General features: G+C 58.6%; 6 protein-coding genes across 10 annotated transcripts; all 6 read left to right on the forward strand.

Annotated features, from left to right (window-relative positions):
- Positions 1 to 727: 727 nt before the first annotated feature.
- ABB37_05602 (putative DNA helicase) lies at positions 728 to 4,252 on the forward strand (the record flags this gene model as incomplete). The annotated part of the gene is made up of 1 exon (XM_015803687.1): positions 728 to 4,252. One exon carries the CDS (start codon positions 728 to 730, stop codon positions 4,250 to 4,252), a length of 3,525 nt encoding a protein of 1,174 aa, XP_015657512.1.
- A 378-nt stretch (positions 4,253 to 4,630) lies between these two features.
- Positions 4,631 to 7,602, forward strand: ABB37_05603 (putative ubiquitin hydrolase; the record flags this gene model as incomplete). Of its 2 annotated transcripts, none has more annotated exons than XM_015803688.1 (1): positions 4,631 to 7,602. In XM_015803688.1, the coding sequence occupies exon 1, from the start codon at positions 5,110 to 5,112 to the stop codon at positions 7,600 to 7,602; it is 2,493 nt and encodes an 830-aa protein (XP_015657513.1). In that variant the 5' UTR covers positions 4,631 to 5,109. The 2 variants fall into 2 exon arrangements, with proteins under 2 accessions (XP_015657513.1, XP_015657514.1); XM_015803689.1 differs by having other exon boundaries at positions 4,670 to 7,602.
- A 578-nt stretch (positions 7,603 to 8,180) lies between these two features.
- On the forward strand, positions 8,181 to 8,597 carry ABB37_05604 (putative ATPase subunit 9; the record flags this gene model as incomplete). Of its 2 annotated transcripts, none has more annotated exons than XM_015803690.1 (1): positions 8,181 to 8,597. In XM_015803690.1, the coding sequence occupies exon 1, from the start codon at positions 8,277 to 8,279 to the stop codon at positions 8,595 to 8,597; it is 321 nt and encodes a 106-aa protein (XP_015657515.1). In that variant the 5' UTR covers positions 8,181 to 8,276. The 2 variants fall into 2 exon arrangements, with proteins under 2 accessions (XP_015657515.1, XP_015657516.1); XM_015803691.1 differs by having other exon boundaries at positions 8,192 to 8,597.
- A 934-nt stretch (positions 8,598 to 9,531) lies between these two features.
- Positions 9,532 to 9,988, forward strand: ABB37_05605 (putative ATPase subunit 9; the record flags this gene model as incomplete). Of its 2 annotated transcripts, none has more annotated exons than XM_015803692.1 (1): positions 9,532 to 9,988. In XM_015803692.1, the coding sequence occupies exon 1, from the start codon at positions 9,668 to 9,670 to the stop codon at positions 9,986 to 9,988; it is 321 nt and encodes a 106-aa protein (XP_015657517.1). In that variant the 5' UTR covers positions 9,532 to 9,667. The 2 variants fall into 2 exon arrangements, with proteins under 2 accessions (XP_015657517.1, XP_015657518.1); XM_015803693.1 differs by having other exon boundaries at positions 9,558 to 9,988.
- A 783-nt stretch (positions 9,989 to 10,771) lies between these two features.
- ABB37_05606 (putative MCAK-like kinesin) lies at positions 10,772 to 13,025 on the forward strand (the record flags this gene model as incomplete). Of its 2 annotated transcripts, none has more annotated exons than XM_015803694.1 (1): positions 10,772 to 13,025. In XM_015803694.1, the coding sequence occupies exon 1, from the start codon at positions 11,304 to 11,306 to the stop codon at positions 13,023 to 13,025; it is 1,722 nt and encodes a 573-aa protein (XP_015657519.1). In that variant the 5' UTR covers positions 10,772 to 11,303. The 2 variants fall into 2 exon arrangements, with proteins under 2 accessions (XP_015657519.1, XP_015657520.1); XM_015803695.1 differs by having other exon boundaries at positions 10,847 to 13,025.
- Positions 13,026 to 14,006: 981 nt separating this feature from the next.
- ABB37_05607 (hypothetical protein) lies at positions 14,007 to 18,439 on the forward strand (the record flags this gene model as incomplete). Its single annotated transcript, XM_015803696.1, has 1 exon — positions 14,007 to 18,439. The coding sequence occupies exon 1, from the start codon at positions 15,209 to 15,211 to the stop codon at positions 18,437 to 18,439; it is 3,231 nt and encodes a 1,076-aa protein (XP_015657521.1). The 5' UTR covers positions 14,007 to 15,208.
- Positions 18,440 to 19,097: the final 658 nt, after the last annotated feature.

A 19,097-nucleotide genomic window follows, 5' to 3' on the forward strand; every position in this document is an offset into this window, starting at 1 on the left:
GGTATTACACACGCACGAACACGCACAGATGACGGACATCGCCAGCGTATCTCGCACCATTCGTTTCTTCTCCTTCCCCGCCTCACCCGCCCAGCACCAAAGGAGTGAAAGGAAGGGCCACGTTATTCGTAAGGCGCTTCTGTTCTACTTCGTCTTCTCACCGCATCTGCCACGCGTATCACAAAGAAGTATTTAAAATAATAAAGAATACCTAAAAACAAGGCGCAAACGCATAGAAGGACATCCTTTGATGGCGCTCTTTACTGGTGCCTTCTACTCACAATTATTATTATTATTAGATTGATTACACTTCCGATAATTTGCCCTTCGCCTTCGCACGAAATAGACGCTGCTCCTCGCGACACACAAACTCTCACACCACATACACGCTCTCCTCCCCTCGCATAGGTTTGATCCCTTCACCGCCTTCTTCTCCCCCCCCCCCCTCCCCTCTCCTCCTGCTTGCACCGAAGGAAAGGATCCTAGCAGCAACGGCGCGAAGCGCTTCGAAGAGGTCAATCCTTTTCTTCTTGTTTTTTAGTTAATCCGTGCCACCCGAGCTATCGGAAGTTGTCAACGGCGCAGAGAGAGAGAGAGAACAAACACGGGTGTGCACGCTCGATTCAAGCCCACACCTGCCCGCCTCGAGTGTTAGTGTATGTGTCTTGCTGTATTCCACGGTGCCTTATTGCCCACTGCATAGTTCCCCTCCCCTCTCTCTTCGATAATGAACTGCAATTGTGACTTCCCTGCGCGTTATCTGATCAGCCGGGATGGCAAGCCGTGCTACACCTGCGGCCTCGGGCGCTGCCGCTTCTACGCCTTAGCCCCTGTTCAGTGCGACGGCTACACGCGCGTCACGCTTGGCGCGCCGGGCAGCCCACCCCTAGACACCGGCGTCGTCATGCGCTTCGAGGCACTCGTCCACCCAGCGCACGAGGACGCGGCTGCGTTTATGCTCCGCGTGCACGGCGATCCATCGCGGTGGGAATCCTTGCGAAGAGAGGTGCTGCAAGATCCACAGTTCGAGGGGGCGTGGTACACGACTGCCCGGGCGTTCCTCTACCCCATGTCGCAGTACAGCCGCCTCGTCAATGTGCTCAAGGCACGCGCGCTGCCCAACGCCGCGTTGGAGGAAATCCCGTGCTTTTACTTCCGTTGTGTGGAACGGCTGCGACAGATACCGCTGCGGTATTCGGAAGACGTCGCGGCCGGTCGTGCGCGCCGCCCTGACCCCGACGACTGCGTCTTCCGTCAACTAAAGCCCTTCCAAAAAGAGGGCGTGCGGTTTGTGCTGGCGCACCAAGGTCGTGCGATGATCGCGGACGACATGGGACTCGGAAAGACGGTGCAGGCCATCGCGGTGGCCCACCACTACCGCGACGAATGGCCGGTGCTTGTGGTGTGCCCCATGTCGCTGCTGGAGAACTGGGCGAAGGAGTTCAACAGGTTCTGCGGCATCCCCTACGCCCGCATCGCCATTCTGCAGGGCACGAAGGCCAAAGCTACGAGTCTGCACGACGTCGTCATCGTCTCCTACAACTCCCTGAAGTGTGTCGAGGAGGCACAATTCCACGTTGTGATCCTGGACGAGTCGCACTACATCAAGGCGGGCGCCGCGAAACGCGCGCAGCTCTCGCTGAAGATCTGCCGCAACAGTCGACGTGTGCTGCTGCTCTCCGGCACGCCGGCGATGTCGCGCCCGATTGAGCTGTACGCGCAGCTTCAGGCGATGCAGCCCGGCATTATCCCCAGCAAAGCCCACTTCGGCGCGCGCTATTGCAACTCCTATGTTAGCCGCTTCGGCATCGACATGACAGGGCACTCGCACACCGACGAGCTGCACAGCCTGCTGCGGCATTACATGATTCGACGCACCAAGAAGGAGCTGGGCGGCGAGCTGCCGTCCAAGTCGCGGCAGCTGCTTTACGTGTACATCACGGACAAGGAAAAGAAGGCGCTGGAGAAGCAAATCGTCGCTCTGCGGCGCAGCCTTGCCGCGTCGTCGGGCCCCAGCTGCTCATCAGCCCTGACGGGTGGAGGTGGTGCGAGTGCGGACTTTGCGGCGCGGACACCAAACGCGTTCGAGATGAAGATGGCCACCGCCCGCGCCAAGATACCCGCTGTGCAGGACTACGTCGGCAGCATCGTCGAGCAGCACCTCGACTCAGGCGAGAAGCTCATCTTATTCGCCCACCATCAATGCATGATGGAGGCCCTGAAGGCCGCGGTGGAAGCGGTGCGGCCACGGCAGCCGATCGACTACATTTACATCTCCGGCGACACCCCCGCCGCGCAGCGCGAACCGGCGGCAGAGCACTTCCGCACAGAGCCAACGTGTACGGTGGCCATCCTCTCCATGCAGTCGAGCGGGACGGGGCACAACTTCACCTGCGCCTCCACGGTGGTGTTCACGGAGCTGGACTGGAACCCCAGCACGCATCTGCAGTGCGAGGATCGCGTGCACCGCATCGGACAGGCGCAGCCGTGCCATATTAAGTACCTCCTCGCGGAGGGCACGTCCGATAGCGTGATTTGGCCACTCCTGCAGACGAAGCTGAGTGTTACAACGGCCATGTTTGAGAACACCGGCAGCGCAGCGGAGGTGCAGCTGCATGATGGGGCAGACAAGCAGAACGTCGCACGGCGTGACGTCGTCGCTGCCTCTGCGGCCATGAGCACCGCGGCGTCTACGCCGTCGTCGTCGCAGCAGAGCACACTGGACCGCTTCCTGCCACCGCCCTCGCCGTCGCAGTCGATGAAAGGAGAGGAAGCGACGGCAGTCAATGCGGCGCCGCCATTGAATCCAGCGCTGCGTCTCAGTGTGCTCTCTCCACCACTGCTACATCAATCTTCCCTTCGTTCGACAGAGCGTGATGCGGTCGAGACGCCTGGGCTTGTGCTGACACCGAGCAGCCCGGCGCAGCGCCTCTCTAACGGTCTCATGGGCAGTCCACTGTCCTTGCCACGAGGCAGCTGCTCTATTGCTGGTGGTGGCCACGGTGACCTGAAAGCTACAACGACTGCTGCTGCTGCCGCCGCCGCCACACCAGTTGCCCCGTCCCTCGTCGTCTCTTTTGCGGATATGGGCAACGCCTACGCGGACGCACTCCCGCGGCCGCACAAGCACGGTACCTCACTCTCCTCCGCCGCTGCGTCGTTGGCGGCCGCCACCGCCACGAGCGCCGCTGGTGCATCGCCTCGTGGAGTGAAACCCGGTGCGGCGCGTGAGGAAGCGCTTCCTTGCACCTCCGCCCCCTCGGCAACCGCAGCGACCTCCGTGTTGGACCTCATGCGGCAGACCTCGTCTAAACCGCCTCTTCAGGTGTCGAGTCGTGCCGCCACGTCCGTCTTAAACCCAGTTATCGTGGACCTCACGGACGCCACTACTACCACCACGTCTTGTGCGCCACAAGGACTTTCAACGCAAACAGCGATGCAGCCGTTATCTGCATCCCACATCGCACTTCCTCTTGCCCCGTTCATCGTGGTGACCTCCCCGGCTGCGACGGCGACGGCGGCAGCGCCACCACCACGGCGGACCGTGTTCACGCTCGGCTCATCTTCCACTTCCACCTCCACATCCGCATCATTAGCAGCGACGTCGGCAAGCGCCACCGCGGTCGCAGCGGACGTACCCTACGTCAGCGCACCACCTGTTCTTGTCGCTCCTCCCATCGCATCTCAGCCGCCAACATACATACGGGCGGCTCTTGATGTACCTCTCAACAGCAGCTGCAACAACGGCAGTCGTACCGTGCCTTCTGCTGCAGCTCCGCTGAGCAACGTTGGTGCCGTCAGCATTCCGCTGCGACCAAACCTGCATTTCAAGCGTCCGCGCAGCGATGTTGAGCCTGGCGGCAGTCGCGGTGGTCCTTCTGGCCAAGCACACGCGGCCACAACGGCGCCGCTGCGGCATTTCGGCGAGTCCCCTCTCGTAGCTCCCGCACCGCTACGGAACTCTCACACACGTGGGGAACAGAGTCAGCAGGGTGCGGTGCCTTCTTCCTCCGTCGCAGTGGTGTCTACGCCAACGTCTGCGCTGTCGTCCTCGCCGTCCGCACTCTCGCGCCACCATGTCTCTGCGCCGCATCCGCTGACTCTGGCTGCTGCACCTGCTGGTGGTTTTCCTCTGGCGGCTTCTTCTGCTGCTATCCCGCCAACCTCAACTGCCACCAGCGGCGCGGCGCGCCGTACTCTGTTCAGGCTTGTCAGTAACGGCGAAGGGGCGCAGACGGTTGAAAAAGGCTGACGAGCCGCTCACTGTAGTGGTGGCGGAGTGATCTCGGAGTGGGGCAGGAGAAGCAGCTGACAGCTACGCTGAAGGGAACAGCACCGTTTACATCGACTTTGGGTGGTGCCTCACATCTCCTCCGCTCATTCTTCCACCGTCTGCGTCGTCAAAATAAATAGGTAAAAGAAGATAATGATGGCTAACAGCTCAGCAGCGCACGTCATGCTTATCGTAACATCTCTCTTATGAGTGAATGAGGTCGGGGGCGAGCCCCAAAAATGCACACTTCCTTGTTTTGAGTCTCGTGCCTTACTCAGTAGAGTTGATGGTGCTGTTATGTGGTTTAGAAATCACCTTCCGTTCTTCGCCCCCTCCCCGCCGCTGGCACGTCTTTCCAGCTGTCCGGTTCATCTTCGTACTCTGCCCTGTTTGCTAAGCCCCACTCGCTTTCCGCCTCCCAGAAAGCGATCAGCGGTGCGCTGGACACACAGATACACACGGACCCGCAGATACGCACACACTCGCCCCTGACGTACGCGTTTGCGGCCCTCTAGAATTCTTGCGCTTTGCACATAGACCCCTCCATCTCCCTCCGACAACAGTAACGAAGTAAAACATCTCCATCCAAAGAAAAGGTCAAAGCCCGGAAGTCGGGCGACACATACGGTGTGGCTAGCTGTGTTTTACTGCTGCGTACCAACTCCGTTGCTTCTTTACTTCTTTCTCTGGTTTGTTGACGCTGTTATTAAGAGGCCGCAGCTGCCTTCACGCACCTTCCCACAACGTCCAGTAAAGGGTTTCTTCTTCGCCACTGCGGTCGTGTCTTCCGCCCGTGCGTTGGCGCTGTAAGGCGTAATCGTGTGAAGCACTTCGATATGGACGTCGCACACAGCCGCTCGTTGGGCTTTGCGGGGAAGGAAATCCTCTTCCGCAAGGTTGAGTTTGAGCAGTACCGCAAGCCGCACGTCGTCGAGTACCCGCGCAGCGCCATCGTCCTCAACCCGCAGCACACCCGCCAACTCAAGGACTCCCTCCACCACCACCACAACCGTGACGCTGACAATGGAGGGGACGACGTCGACGGTGTTGGTAGCCAACACGCCGCATTAAGCAGCACCGGTGACAGCGACGATGACGATGACGACGACCCGCGCCGCATCGACAAGACCACGCAGCTCTGCTCCGACGCTCAGCTCCGCAGCAGCCTGCACCTCCGCTGGCAGCACATCACTCCGGTCGGACTGGGCCTCGTGAATTTGGGCAACACGTGCTTCGCGAACAGCGTGCTGCAAGCACTGGCCCACACTCCCGCCTTGGCGCAGTACTTAATGACCACCTTTCGCTCCGCGGATAATCAACTGGGGGCTCCGTTTGACTTTTGCTTCGCCCTGGCCGAGACGCTCCGCAGGATGCACCACGCCGCGCAGCCTGGGCGTGGGGCGGGGAACAGCATCGCCGGCGCCTACCGCCCTGGTCAAATCATGGGCAACCTCCGCCTTCTCTCGAAACACTTTTCGATTGGCCGGCAAAGCGACGCCCACGAGTTCGCCGTGCAGCTCCTTTTTTCGTGCCAGAAGTCGCTGCTGCACCGCCTGAACGGCTCCAAGAAGGTGCAGCCGCGCGTGGCGCACACCACAGCCCTCTACCGCATCTGTGGGGGCTATCTCCTCTCCCAGGTTACGTGGTCGCGGCAGGAGGAAATTCAGCAGCTGTTGCGGGCCGGGAAGCAGCAGGAGGCGATGGACCTGAAGCTGGAGGCGAGGCAAGCGAGGCAGCAGGAACACTCGACGCACCGTGCATCTCGGCATGGGTTGGACACCCAAACCTTGTACTCCAACACCTACGACCCCTTCACGATCCTCTCCGTGGAGCTGGCCGGCCACACGCTGATGCATTGCCTTGACAAGTTTTGCATGGCAGAGGAACTGGACGGCCGCTGCTACCACTCCCCGCGCGAGGTCGGCGTGCGGGCGAGGAAGAAGTTTAGCATTCACGTCCCACCACCTGTGCTGATGATCCATTTAAAGCGCTTCGGGCCCACAGGCAGTAAAATCAATAAGCACGTGCAGTTTCCCCTGGAACTCGACATCACACGTTACTGCACACCGCTGCCGTCGTCCTCGTCCACCCTCTCCTCCCCTCCATCCCCGCAAGAGGTCAGAGAGGATTGCCAGTACGAGCTCAACGCGATCTGCGTGCACGAGGGCAGCTCCATCAACTACGGCCACTACTACGCTATGGCAAGGGCGTCGAATGGGATGTGGTACAAGTTTGACGACAGCCACGTCAGCCGCCTCTCCGAAGAGCAGCTGCAACGCGCACAGGCGTACCTGCTGTGCTACTCTCGTGTCCCCTCTACGGGGAAAACGAAGCCTGCTGCACCGGCGCGTTCGCCGGCACCCGTGAAAGTGCGCTTGCCAGGTGCGATGCAGCCGGTCAACGGGCGCGCATCGGCATTTATGACCGACGCGTTGCCCGCTGAGCCTGCGGAGGGCGACGCCGGGGTAGGAAGAGAATTGAGCGGGGCGGAGCTTCAGGCGCTGCTCGAGGAGCGCCGTCGTGACGCGCAAAGCACGACCACGCAGACACCACCACCACCACCACCAACGGCGGCAGCAGCAGCGGCACCGAAACAGAATCAAACCGCCAGGGACGCCTCGGAAAGTGAATCGGAAGGGGAGGGCGGCGGAGCGGAGCCGCCGATGCCGGTAGGTTGTGCGCAGAATCAGAAGCGTTTGCGCGAGGAGCTGCCCACCGACTCCGACAGCGACGACAATGAAGAGGCAAACGAGCAACGCGACGGCGCGTACATGCGGCGTCTGCGTCCGCCACCCGAGCAGCGCCACAGTGGCCAAGACAACCAACACCACAAGAAGAGTCATATGGACGAGGGCGAAGAACAACAGGAGCGTGATGGGCCGGAACAGGAGGAGGAGGAGGCGGAGCAAGACGCCTCTTCTTTAGCAGGCCCACGCAGCGTCAAGTCCTTCATGTACGGCGGCCTCATCAAGTCAATGAAGCGCATGCCCCACGGTAGCGACACGGCTGCAGACAGCCCCGATGCTCACAGCAACGGCCACAGCAGCCGCACGACGGCACCTCCCAACTTCCGGGTGGGCCGCCACGCGGTGAGTGCGCTGCACGCCCGCAAGGTGCGCAGCACCCCCGACACGGTGAAGAGGCCTGCGACGGCACCGAAGTTTCAGCAACGCATCCGCGACCCGATGTGGGAGATGGAGATGGACCGCGGCAAGGTGAAGAAGGTCAAGTCGAAGGAAAAGGCCCCCGATCCGTTTGAGGGCACCAACCCATTTCAGGAAGTCTCGCGTGGTATGTTTGACATCCGCGGCAGACGTCGTCGCGATTAGCGTGTGGTGAGAGAGAGAGTGTGTGTGTGTGTTGGTGTACGCTTTCCGTGAGGCGGAGCGGCAGAGGTGCGTCGCCGGTACATCGGTTTTTCCCTAGTACGTATCCGTGCAGCTTCATGATAAGAAGAAGAGGCACGGCGCTTTGCGTCAAACACGTCCGTACAGCACGACGAAGACGAGGCTGCCCGCATTGCGCTCAACGATTAAACCACTAACCGTAAATAAGACCGCTTCGTTAGGAGACAAAAAAATTGAAGGCAAAAATCGAAAGTAAAGCGGACTAAATGAGCGTCCCGCATCAGCAAAGGAGAGAAAATAGAGGAAGGTAAAATCAACGCTCGTGTACCGAAGATCGGCTCTATGGGATGGCAACGCGGTTGGCTCTAGCGATGCAGAGGCAGTATGTGCGCTCGTCCTCTTTGGAAATTCAAATCGTAGTTGCGAGTGTCGTTGTTGTTTGTTCTGCTCACACTTCTCTCCTCCGTCTTTCACTGTGAAAAACGGTGTTTTCTCTTCTTTTTTATCTAACGGGTTCTCTGCGAATATGCCACGCTCTTTACTCCTGCGCCCGTCCCATCAGTGAATTCCAAGCATCTCAGGTTTATTTCTTCTTTCGCGCAGTCGATTGAACATATCTGTCAACCCGCCCCTCCGAACTATTGCCTCTAATCAAGATGATGCGCCGTGTTCTCGCTCAGCCCGCCGCCCGCCGTGTGGCCGCCGCCTCCAGTGCGCTGGTCGTGTGCCCCCGCAAGGCCTCCACCGTGGCCATCTCCGTTCAGGGCCTGCACTACGTCGGCACCGGCCTGGCCGCCATCGCTCTGGCTGGTGTGGGTATGGGTATTGGTACGATTTTCGGCTCCCTGCTGATCGCCTGCGCTCGCCAGCCGAACCTGACGAAGATGCTCTTCAACTACGCCATTCTTGGCTTTGCCCTGACGGAGGCCATCGGGCTGTTCGCTCTGATGCTCGCCTTCCTGATGCTCTTCTCGTAAAGAGGCTGATGTGGACATCTTGAAGGACGCGAGAACGTGTATTGGTGTGCTTTGTGCATGTGTCCAATGGGTCGCAATTTTCTAGCGGAGTGTTCAGATGTTTTGGGGTGCGGCTGATTTCACAATGAAGCACTTCTCGTTGCATCCCAGGTGTCGGCCGCATTTAGAGTCACGTGTACCTCCGGTGCAATCATAACGTAGGTTTTTGTTGGTGCGTGTCCACTCGGGGCGGAGTTTGCACTCCGCCGTCGATGGCGGAGCATTCGATGTACGCATTTCTTCCCTCCTTTTCCTTTTCTCTTGTGAAGTGACGTGTCCGCCGAAAGGTGAAGAAAACGGCCTCTCTCTCTCTCTCTCAGGCATTTTTGTTGTTTGTTAATAGCTGCAGAGCGAGAGGTACAGGTCGGGATGGGCTTGTACTTCTGATAGTGCTCTGTTATCGGAGGAATGGAAAAAAGAATAGTATGGTTTAGTGGAAGGGTTGTGCTTCTCAACGGAAGCCGTTAGGCACCTATGAAAGGAAAACCAAATCATTAGCATTATTATTATTTGCAAGCATGACCATGCTCGAGTGAGACTGAGTCGCATAACCTGCCCCTTCCAGTTCTCTACCCGCGCTTTGATGGATGTGACTTGTCAGCAACAGCCGCACCTCAACGGCGTTCCTACTTCCTGTGTCTGCGCTCGAAGACGCTTATATGAGCTGCAGGAAGGCAGCGACGTTAATCGCATCGAAGGGGAAAGCCAATATGTTAGTGTGTGTGTGTGTGTGTGTGTGTGTGTGTGTTTGCGAAGCAGCTACACCGTTTCTCAAAGCGAATAGAACTAGCCCTCGTCCGTTACACACCGCGCCACCACCGTCTCTACCTCTTCACGCTCTTCACGCCTATGCTGCGGCGTTGTTTGCTCTCCTCTTTCTACTGGTACGTCATGCAGGAGGTCTTTTACATATCGCTTTCGAGCTCGCACGTAACACGCACGCGTATCTACCGCATTCTTTTTTCTTCCTTCGCGCAGTCGATTGAACATATCTGTCAACCCGCCCCTCCGGCCTATTACCTCTAATCAAGATGATGCGCCGTGTTCTCGCTCAGCCCGCCGCCCGCCGTGTGGCCGCCGCCTCCAGTGCGCTGGTCGTGTGCCCCCGCAAGGCCTCCACCGTGGCCATCTCCGTTCAGGGCCTGCACTACGTCGGCACCGGCCTGGCCGCCATCGCTCTGGCTGGTGTGGGTATGGGTATTGGTACGATTTTCGGCTCCCTGCTGATCGCCTGCGCTCGCCAGCCGAACCTGACGAAGATGCTCTTCAACTACGCCATTCTTGGCTTTGCCCTGACGGAGGCCATCGGGCTGTTCGCCCTGATGCTCGCCTTCCTGATGCTCTTCTCGTAGAGAGTTCTTTTCTAGGCGTGGGCGATGCAACTGAGGGGAAGACGACATTGGCAAGGATGTGGAGGAACGGAATGGCAGAGGTGGAGAGGCCGCTGCGTGAGGCAACGGCACCCGCCAGCCGCCTTTCATCCACCTCTCGTCTCTCTATCGTTCCCCATCGATTTCTCTTTCTTTTTCTTCTAGGGATAGTGGACGTAGTACATTTTCTGGCCCTGCACAGCGCACAGCGGGCTCCGGCGTGACCCTCCGATAGCTGGGGTGGAGAGAGCCGACACCTTGGTAGCACAACGGAGCGCTATGCATTTACGAAGAAGAGCGAGATAAAGAAACCATTTTGAAAAGAAGAAGAAAAGGGCAGTTCTGTTTCCTCTAACGTATCTGCGTGGATGGATGGGTTTGTGGCGGGAGCTTTGTGTGTGTGTGTGTGTGTTTGTTGGGAGCAGATAAAGGAAAAAACTGAAAACTTTTTTTGACACTGAGAGAAGCGACCCCGTCCCACGTGACTTCTGCCATGTGTGTTTGAAGGCGAAGCAGGAGATGACGTTCGCTAAGGGACGATAACAGCGATGTTGTTTTCTCTCCTCTTTCTTTCCGCCGATGCGAGCGCAGCGAAACACGCGGTAGTGTACGCGTACGCGCTTCTTGTGTGCAACGGCGTTTGACTCGTGTCTCTGCATCTTTAGTAGTTGGTTGTCGTAGTGGTGGTGGTTCTCGCTACTCTGGCGCTCTGTCTTAAGCTCGTAACTCGTACCTCACGTGCTCTCCCCCTCCCTCTTCTTCTTTAGCTTGCACCCACGTTGCGGTGGTAAAACACGCCCTTACGTTCGTTCATTGCGCGTCTACACCGGCGACCTCAAAAGTGCAAAAAACAAAAAAAACAAAGTACCTCTCATTTCTGTGTTGGAAAGGAAAACATTTTCAGGAGATCTTTCGCCGGAGTTGAACCTCTTTACCGGCGGACAAGCTTTTCGCTTACACTGTTTTGCTTTCCGTTAGTTTTTAAATGGCAGGTGTTTTATCCTCCCTCCCTCCCCCTGACCCCCACCCCTCATCTCTTTCTTTTGAGTTATAGCCCTTTGCACACAGACAGGCTGCATCCCCGTACCAATTATATTCTCAACTCTCTATACACCCCTTCGAGAGTAGACAACGCTTAGCACACAGAGAGTACCCGGCAAGACACTCCGTACTCTTCAGCTCCCTTGGCCGCATCGCACTGCGCTTATTGCATTGATTGGTGCTTGTGCTTCTTCTCGTCTCTCTTTCTATATATATTTATATTTATATTGGAGAAGAAAGCCAACAGGTAGCCGCCATGAGCATCAGTAGTCGCATCTGTGTAGCGGTGCGCAAGCGTCCGATTCCGGACCCCGAGATGGACATCGTCGAGACGCCTTCACCGCTCTGCATCGTCAACGAACCCAAGGTTAAATACGACTTATCGCGCTACACCGACCGGCACACCTTCACCTACGACGAGGTGTTTGGCGATCAGTGCAACAACGCCACCATCTACGAACGGTGTTGCCGGCCGCTGGTGGAAAACGTCTTCAACTACGGCAATGCGACGTGCTTTGCGTACGGGCAGACAGGATCGGGCAAGACCTACACGATGCTCGGCTCTGCCAAAGAGCCCGGTCTGTACGCCATTGCAGCCCGGGAGATCTTCGCACGCGCCAACAGCCTCAGCGCCGCCGTCGTCGTCTCCTTCTACGAAATTTACGGGCGTAAGATATTTGACCTCCTGAACAACCGCGAGCGCCTCTTCGCACGGGAGGACGCCGATAAGGTGATCAACATCTGCGGACTGAGCGAGCATCAGGTGACGGACATCCAGGAGATCTTCGACGTTATCACGGCGGGCAGTGCGTACCGCGCCGCAGGGCAGACGAGCGCCAACGCGGAGAGCAGTCGCTCCCACGCGGTGCTGCAGATTGAGGTGCGGGAGACGAAGAGCGCCAACGCGCGGCGGGGGCCGAAGACGATTGGGCGAATATCGTTTATCGACCTCGCCGGCAACGAGCGGGGCGCCGACACCTTCGACTGCGATCGCAAAACCCGCATGGAAGGCGCGGAAATCAACAAGTCGCTGCTGGCGCTGAAGGAGTGCATCCGCGCGCTGGGCATGGGCAAGAGTCACGTCCCGTTTCGCGGGTCCATCTTGACCGAGGTGCTGCGCGACTCCTTCACGGGGAACAGCCGCACGACGATGATCGCCACCATCTCGCCGTCTTCGCAACACTGCGTCAACACCCTCAACACGCTTCGCTACACGCAGCGGGTGAAGGACCTGGGCGGGGGTGCGAACGGGGGAGCGAAGAAGGAGCAGGTGGCGAACTCCCCACCCGCGCGCCGGGCGGTGGCACCGCGGCGAAAGCCTTTTGAGAACGCCGGTGGGGGGCGGAACCGGCCGGAGTGGGTGGCGGACTTCGCCTCCGACCAATCCCCTGTGGCCTCCCCGGAGGAAGACGATGACAGCAACGGTGCGGTGCAGCGTCCGGCTGCCAAGCCGCGGCTGCGACGTCTCTCGCAGGGCCGCGGTGGCACGCCACCACCCCCGCCATCCGCGGTGAAGGTGAAGGACCCGAAGATTGCCACCATCGTGCAGCAGCACATCGCCGCGCTGCAGTCAAACAACGACGAGGACGAGGACGAGGAGGACGTCGAGGACACGGGCAGCGAGCCACCGGCCGCGGAGGAGGTTGGGGTGTTAAAGAAGGACGAGGAGCGGCAGGTGCGCAAGGTGCACGCATACGTCGTGGAGGAGATCGCCAAGGCGGAGGAGAAGCTGATTGCCCTGCATCGCCGCCACATCGACTCGAAGATGACAGGCATCAAGGAGGAAATCACGGCAATTCAGAACTTTGAGGACAACGACTCGGTGGACGAGTACGTGGCCCGTGTGCGGATGCTGCTGCAAAAGCAGCGTGATGATATGAACGAGATCTTAGACATGCTGAGCGGCATTGGGTCGATGCTGCGCGACGAGGAAGACCTCTCGAAGACCTTGACAATGAGCAAGTCAAAGGGCCACTGAGTCGGCTGTGCCGCCCCCCTTTTTCTCGTTGTTTTGTACGGTTTTTGTTGTTGTCGCCGTCGTCGTCTGTGTAGCGCACTGGACGGTTTGTTTGTTCTTCATCGGTTCCGTTCCAGGTGTGCTGTGTGTGGAGGCGCATCTGTAGTGGCTTCTACTTTTCGTCTTTCCCCGTTCTATCTTCTTTCTTGCGAGCCCCTCATCCGGGCCAACATGTTCGTTTTGATTCCTTTAACGGATTTCTTAGAATACATCTGCTTTTCACAGAACCGCATTCGACATTTTCTCGTCTTCGCGGAGAAAGCAAGCCATTTATCTTGTTGCGGACGGCTATGCCTCTTCGCACGATGGCGGAACTACGGCCGGGGGGGGGGGAGGCCCACGGCTTCTGTGCGGTGAGCACGCCATCGTCGGCACGTCGTCAGAAGACGGCAAGGGTTGGAGTGAAAAGGGAAAAGAAGGAAAAGTATCTTATTAGTTGTGTGTTCGCATGTTTTTCTCCCACTGATGGCCGCACTCGATGTATTCTTTGTGTTTTGCTGCGGCTGGTGCGTCACCTTCGACACGAGTGCAAAGCAGAAAAAGAAAGAAAAAGAGGGCTCGCTGCAACCTGCACAGTGAGCCACCGAACGACCCTATCAATACTTGGCAGCACCTCCAGGTGGTGACTCTTATAGGGGAGACGGCCACCATGTTCGCGGCGCGCTTCGCGACCCGTGATTCGCATGGCTAAAGAGAAAAGAGGGAAAGAAAGAAAGAAAGAAAACGCGTCCATTTGCGTCGCGTGCATCAATCGTTGGGTGCTGCTCGATGTTGTGTTTGAAAGCAGTTCGTCACAGTGCCTCTATATATGTATTTTCTTCTGCTCAAATTCTTATTACTTCCTCTCATCCTCACCCCACCCCTCCCTTCCCTCTTTTTCCTTTTAATCTTCGCCCGGTACCTCGCTGCACCTTTCTGATCGATTCTAACAAACCCAACAAAAGGGTGAGAAATCATCAACGAGCGTGAATCTGCGCCCCCAGCCGTTGCGCAGTTCACTACTCTCCTTGTTTCTTACTCCTATTGTCTCCTTTTTTTTTTCAGTCAACGCTTCATCTGGTTGGAGAAGCGGCGTACCATTCCTCTATTCATTTTATCTATTCATCAGTCTTAATCACGTGGCTACAAGCACGGGCACACGCACACTGTCTTCGATAACCCTTTAACCAGGTTGTGCATCGCACTGCTTGCTTAACTGCGAACGGCTGCTCCACTTTTTTTTCCTTTCCCCTTCTCTCACCTTATTCTCTGCTGATCATCTTTTCAAGACCACCAACCCCTGCAAGGCGAACGTTCTTTATTTATGTATTTGTTTGTTTATTAGACAGAAGAAACGTTGTCAAAACATTTTTTTCCCTGGCCGAAGAGCATCTTTTTTGTTGTTTGTTTGCTTCGAATGTTTGGTCTTCTACGCAGTTGGGTTTCATCCTAGGCACTTCATCTTGTGTGTAAGTCGCTGCGTATTTTTGAAGGGAAGAAGCGCACTCTGTAAGAGCAGCGCCTCATCCTCCTTCCTGCTACATTTACGTTCTTTGTTGTTTGTTTGTTTGTTGCCTCCGCTTTTTATATCAGACTTTAGAGCTTCTTCTTCTTCCTTCTTTCTTCTTTCTTCGTTACATCTGTTTTTTTTTAGTTTTTTCGTCTTCAAGAAACTCCACCCCGCCCCTCTTCTTCTTCAACTTGGTATTTAGTTGCTGCTTTTGGACGGTGGTGGACGCACGTCACGAAAGGGCCTCTCCGTACATCATCATTGTTTCCGACTTGTGTGCGACTGTCGCTTCCGCTCACCTCTATCTGAATTCTTCTCCTGCAATTCCCTGACGCTGTTAGAACTGCTGCGTGCTCATCTGTTGTTTCGCCTTGCTTGTGTCCGCTCTTCGGTTTCGGATACTCTTTTTTCGTTCTTTCCGCCCTCCACACGTTGCTCCTGTGCCCAACGGCAGTTGTATAAGCCAACTTGCATCCCCTCCCTCCTTCGCCCTATCGGTGTTGTGAGTCGTGTGCGGCCTTTGTCTTCTCCGCCTTCTTCGTTCTGTTGCTCTTCCTCTGTCCTTTGCATATAAACTTGTACGTAGCTCCGTTGTGTGCCATCAGTACAAAACACACGGCATTAATTGTATTATATATATATAACGTTAAAGAAAATGGCGTTTTGTTGTTGCGGGACGGGCGCCACCTCAGGCGTCACGTCCAAGAATGTCAATCAGCTGCGACACTTAAAGGAAATGGGGATCGCGCGAAGCCCGGGCCCACGTCTGCGCCGCACCGAGGTACAAATACCCATCACGCTGAACGTGTACAGCCTCCTCGAGAGCAACGCGAAGCTGTCCAAGATGGGCATGGGCGTCTACCACACCGGGGTGGTCGTTTATGGCATCGAATGGGGCTACGGTGAGGTGGTCGAGAACCCCAACGCGTCGGGTCTCTTCTGCGTGCACCCCGGCCAGGCCGCTGGAACACTCTACCGCACCATCCGCATTGGCTACACCACCCGCTCGCCGATGCAGGTCGACACCATCCTGCACCGCTTGGAGAACGAGTGGCGAAGCAGCGAATACCACATCCTCCACCACAACTGCAACCACTTCGCCCAGGCCTTCTGCGACTTGCTCTCCACTACGGAGAAGCTGCAGGTGCCGGCGTGGTGCAACCGTGCGGCGCGCGTCGGTGACCGCATCATTCCCCGCAGGCTCGCCACGAAGGTGCAGCACATGATGGACGACGAGCCGCCCAAAGCCGTGGCCCCGAGCCCGTGTTGCAACATCAACGAGGTGCCGCTGTCGGTGGTGCCGCGGGAGTGGTACCTGCATCCCAGCATCTTCCAGCCGCTGCGGTACATCGGCGACAGCAGATCGGTGTCGGTGCTGTCGCGTGATCACGTGCCAGCGACTGTCACGGGGAGCCACAACGGTAAAGGCGACGGCTCTCACTACGCGGTTGAGTACGACATTCTGCCGCCGCCCGGCTACTCACCGGCGGAAGAAGGGAACACCTACCCACCGCTGATGCACCGTGAAGTCTACCTGGCCACGGACGAGAACGGCAGCGTCTCGCACATGACAGCGATCGAGGAGCAGCCGTCCGTTACCCGCACCTCACGGCGGGAGTCGACACGCAAGTCCACCCGCTCGCACCACGCCACGAAGACCACGGACGGGCACAGTCCGTCCCCGCCATCGCTCGGCGGCGTCGCGGCGAAGGGCGGACAGGATCGGGTCACGGCGCTGCCACACGTGCGCTCGTCCGTGAGCCATGCGCAGAGCGGCGGACCAACCGGCTCGCCGCAGGCGTCCGTGCACGACACAGAGACGGAGAGCGTGTTGCCCAGCGACAACAGCGATGAGTTCCCGCCGGTCAACGTGCCGCGGCCAGAGGTGTCTCCCACTACCACCGATGCCGCAGCCTCAGAGGATGAAATACCCGCAGGCAACGAGGCGAGTAAACATGGGAGCAAGCGAAATAGCCGCCTCGGCCGCGGCGATGTCTTTGCGGAGAAGCCGCTCTACTCAATGCGTGAAACCTCCGTCCACTCCACTGCCCCCGGCACGCCGGTGATCAGCTACGGCGCTGGCCACGCGGAACAGAAGCGGCCTTTCTTTGTTCACCCACGGCAGGCCCAACCCGTCGGGTGCATCAGCGCCCGCCCCTCGGCGCCCACCGCAGCCGCTGCGGCGGAGACGGCAGGGACGCGCGCACGGGGAGACAAAAAGCGCCACAGCGTGTCCACGAGCGACGCGCCTCCCACCACCGCCGCCGCCGCCACGTCGAGCGAGGCGAGTGTGAACACCAGCGAGACGGTGGACCCAAGCCAGCACAAACACGAGAAAGACAGCAAAGCGCAGCGGCGCAAGGAGGTGGTGGACGCGCTGCACCGCGGCAGCACAAAACGGCCGGACGACTTCAGCGACATCGTGACGGCGGCACCGCCTACTCTCTCCACCGGATCGCCCAACATACCGGTCGCCGCCGCTGACACCAAGAAGAACCCCGCGCTGGCGCTCCTGCTCAAGGCCCGCGGCGTCGGCTCCGCCAACGAGGGGACCAAGAAGGGGAAGAAGTACCTCTCCACGCCGCCGCGCAGCGCTGCGGCCGCGCACGCGGACGGTGACAAGAACAACTCCGACGCGGTGTCCGCGCCGGCGCTCTTCCTCGCCGCGCTGGCGAACTCGTCGGCGCCGTCGCAGGAACCCCCAGCGAGTCCGCAGCAGCAACAGCAGCAGGACCACAAAGGTCCGCATGCAGTAGCGAAGACAATGGTGGTGACAGAGTCGGTGTTGGGCAACGGACCGGGGGAGGATCAACCAGAACGGGAAACCACAATGGTGTACAAGCCTGCCTCGCCGCTTTCGCCCGCGACGGGCCACCCTGTTCCAGGGGCGGCGAACATCAAGAAAAGCGCCTTTGCTATCCCTGTCGTGGGGCACGACGGGGAAGACGCTTTGCTGAACACGAACGGCATTCCCCCGCCGCACCCGACGCCACAGGAGTCGCACAGCAGCAGCGACGGCCCGCTCCACGCACCAGCAGAGGGCAGACGCTCGCCTCGAGCGAATGCGCCCAACACGCCGCGAAGTCGCCATCTCCTCTCCAACGCGAGCAGTCTCTCGGACATGCACCTGCAGCCGTTCCCTCGGCGGCTCTCGGAGAGTGCGGTCCCGCCATCCAGCGTCAGCGTTGAAGAGCTGCGGTCTCCTTGCGCGGTCAGTCTGCCCGATGTGCTGCCGCAGCTACCAGACGCGCCGGAACCCCTCCACCACCCGGCGTGGCAAGGTCAGGCTTTCTCTCCAACGCCGGAGCGCGCGTTCGTTTCGGCCACCAGCCGGGTGGCCACTACGTGCTCGTCGCCGGCCACAGCGCACCGGCAGACGCATCGTGGCAGCACCTCCGTCTTGAGTGAAACGTTCACGCCGTCACCGCAGTCGCAGCAGCAGCAGGCTGAGCGGTCACGGACGCCAATTCCGAGCTCGGGCAGAAACTTCGCCAGAGCAGGCGCGCACGCGTCCGTCAATCTGCTGTTGGACCTCGGCGGCGGCGACGCGATGGAGCCGCCGGTGTCGCGCTCGTCGATGGTATCCAACTCATCGCAGGTCTTCTCCAACGTTGTGCCGCGTCGCAGCACGAGTCGCAGAGATGCAGACACGCCGCGATCGCCGGACAGAATCGCCCACACGCCGATGGCGCCGTTTCCGCGCAGACCGTCGCTGCTGTCTCGCGAGAGGTCTTCCGCGGCGAGTGTGAAGGCGGTCCATCTGACGCCCGACCACAGCAGCAGCAGCATCCACGCTGCGCAGCGAAACCTTGCGGTGGAATTGAAGGAAACACCATCGAAAACGTTGACGCCGGCAGGCAGCAAAGGCACTGTCGACGAAGGTTGACTCTCTCGTTTTACTCTCACCTTAGACTGTTACATTTATTTCTGACTGTGATTTTTGACCCATCTTCTTTATTTCTTTCCTTTGGTGACATCTTTCCTTTTCATTCATTACTTTTGTTACCCTTCGTTGTTGACACCTGTGTACCCACTTCGCACTACGCTCACTTAATGATCTCCAGATCCAACCCGCCAAGCCGTTTTATCTGCCGCGGCGGTAAGCAAAAATAGAGCTTTTTCGAACATGCGCAGGAACTCTGCCGCGCTTTGGTAAATGCGAATGCGCGTCGGCGCGAACACCGCGCGACAGCAAAACACCCCGCAGGCCCCTGCGAAGTAACATGACCTGTGCGCCGTTAAAAATCTGCACCTCTCGTCCCGGCTCCCCTTTCCCCTCGGCCCCTTTCTCTCTTTCCCTGCCCGCACTTTGCCTGGCGCGTCGCGGCCCGGCCTCCCGCCTCCCCGAGGGGGGAGACGGTGGGCGGCCCCCCCCCCCCCCCCCCGCCACAGAAAAAAGAGGAAAAGACCAGAAAACAAGACCCCCGACACAAAGCACACCGCCGCTTCCGTTTTCCAAAACGCACCTTCATCCACCACAGAATGACCCAGTTGTTGTGAGACCCTTGTCGGTTATTGTTTTAACCGCGGGTTCCCGACGCCAA

The sequence above is a fragment of the Leptomonas pyrrhocoris genome, assembly GCF_001293395.1.
Source record: "Leptomonas pyrrhocoris isolate H10 chromosome Unknown, whole genome shotgun sequence".
In the NCBI taxonomy this organism is placed as follows: Eukaryota; Euglenozoa; class Kinetoplastea; order Trypanosomatida; family Trypanosomatidae; genus Leptomonas; species Leptomonas pyrrhocoris.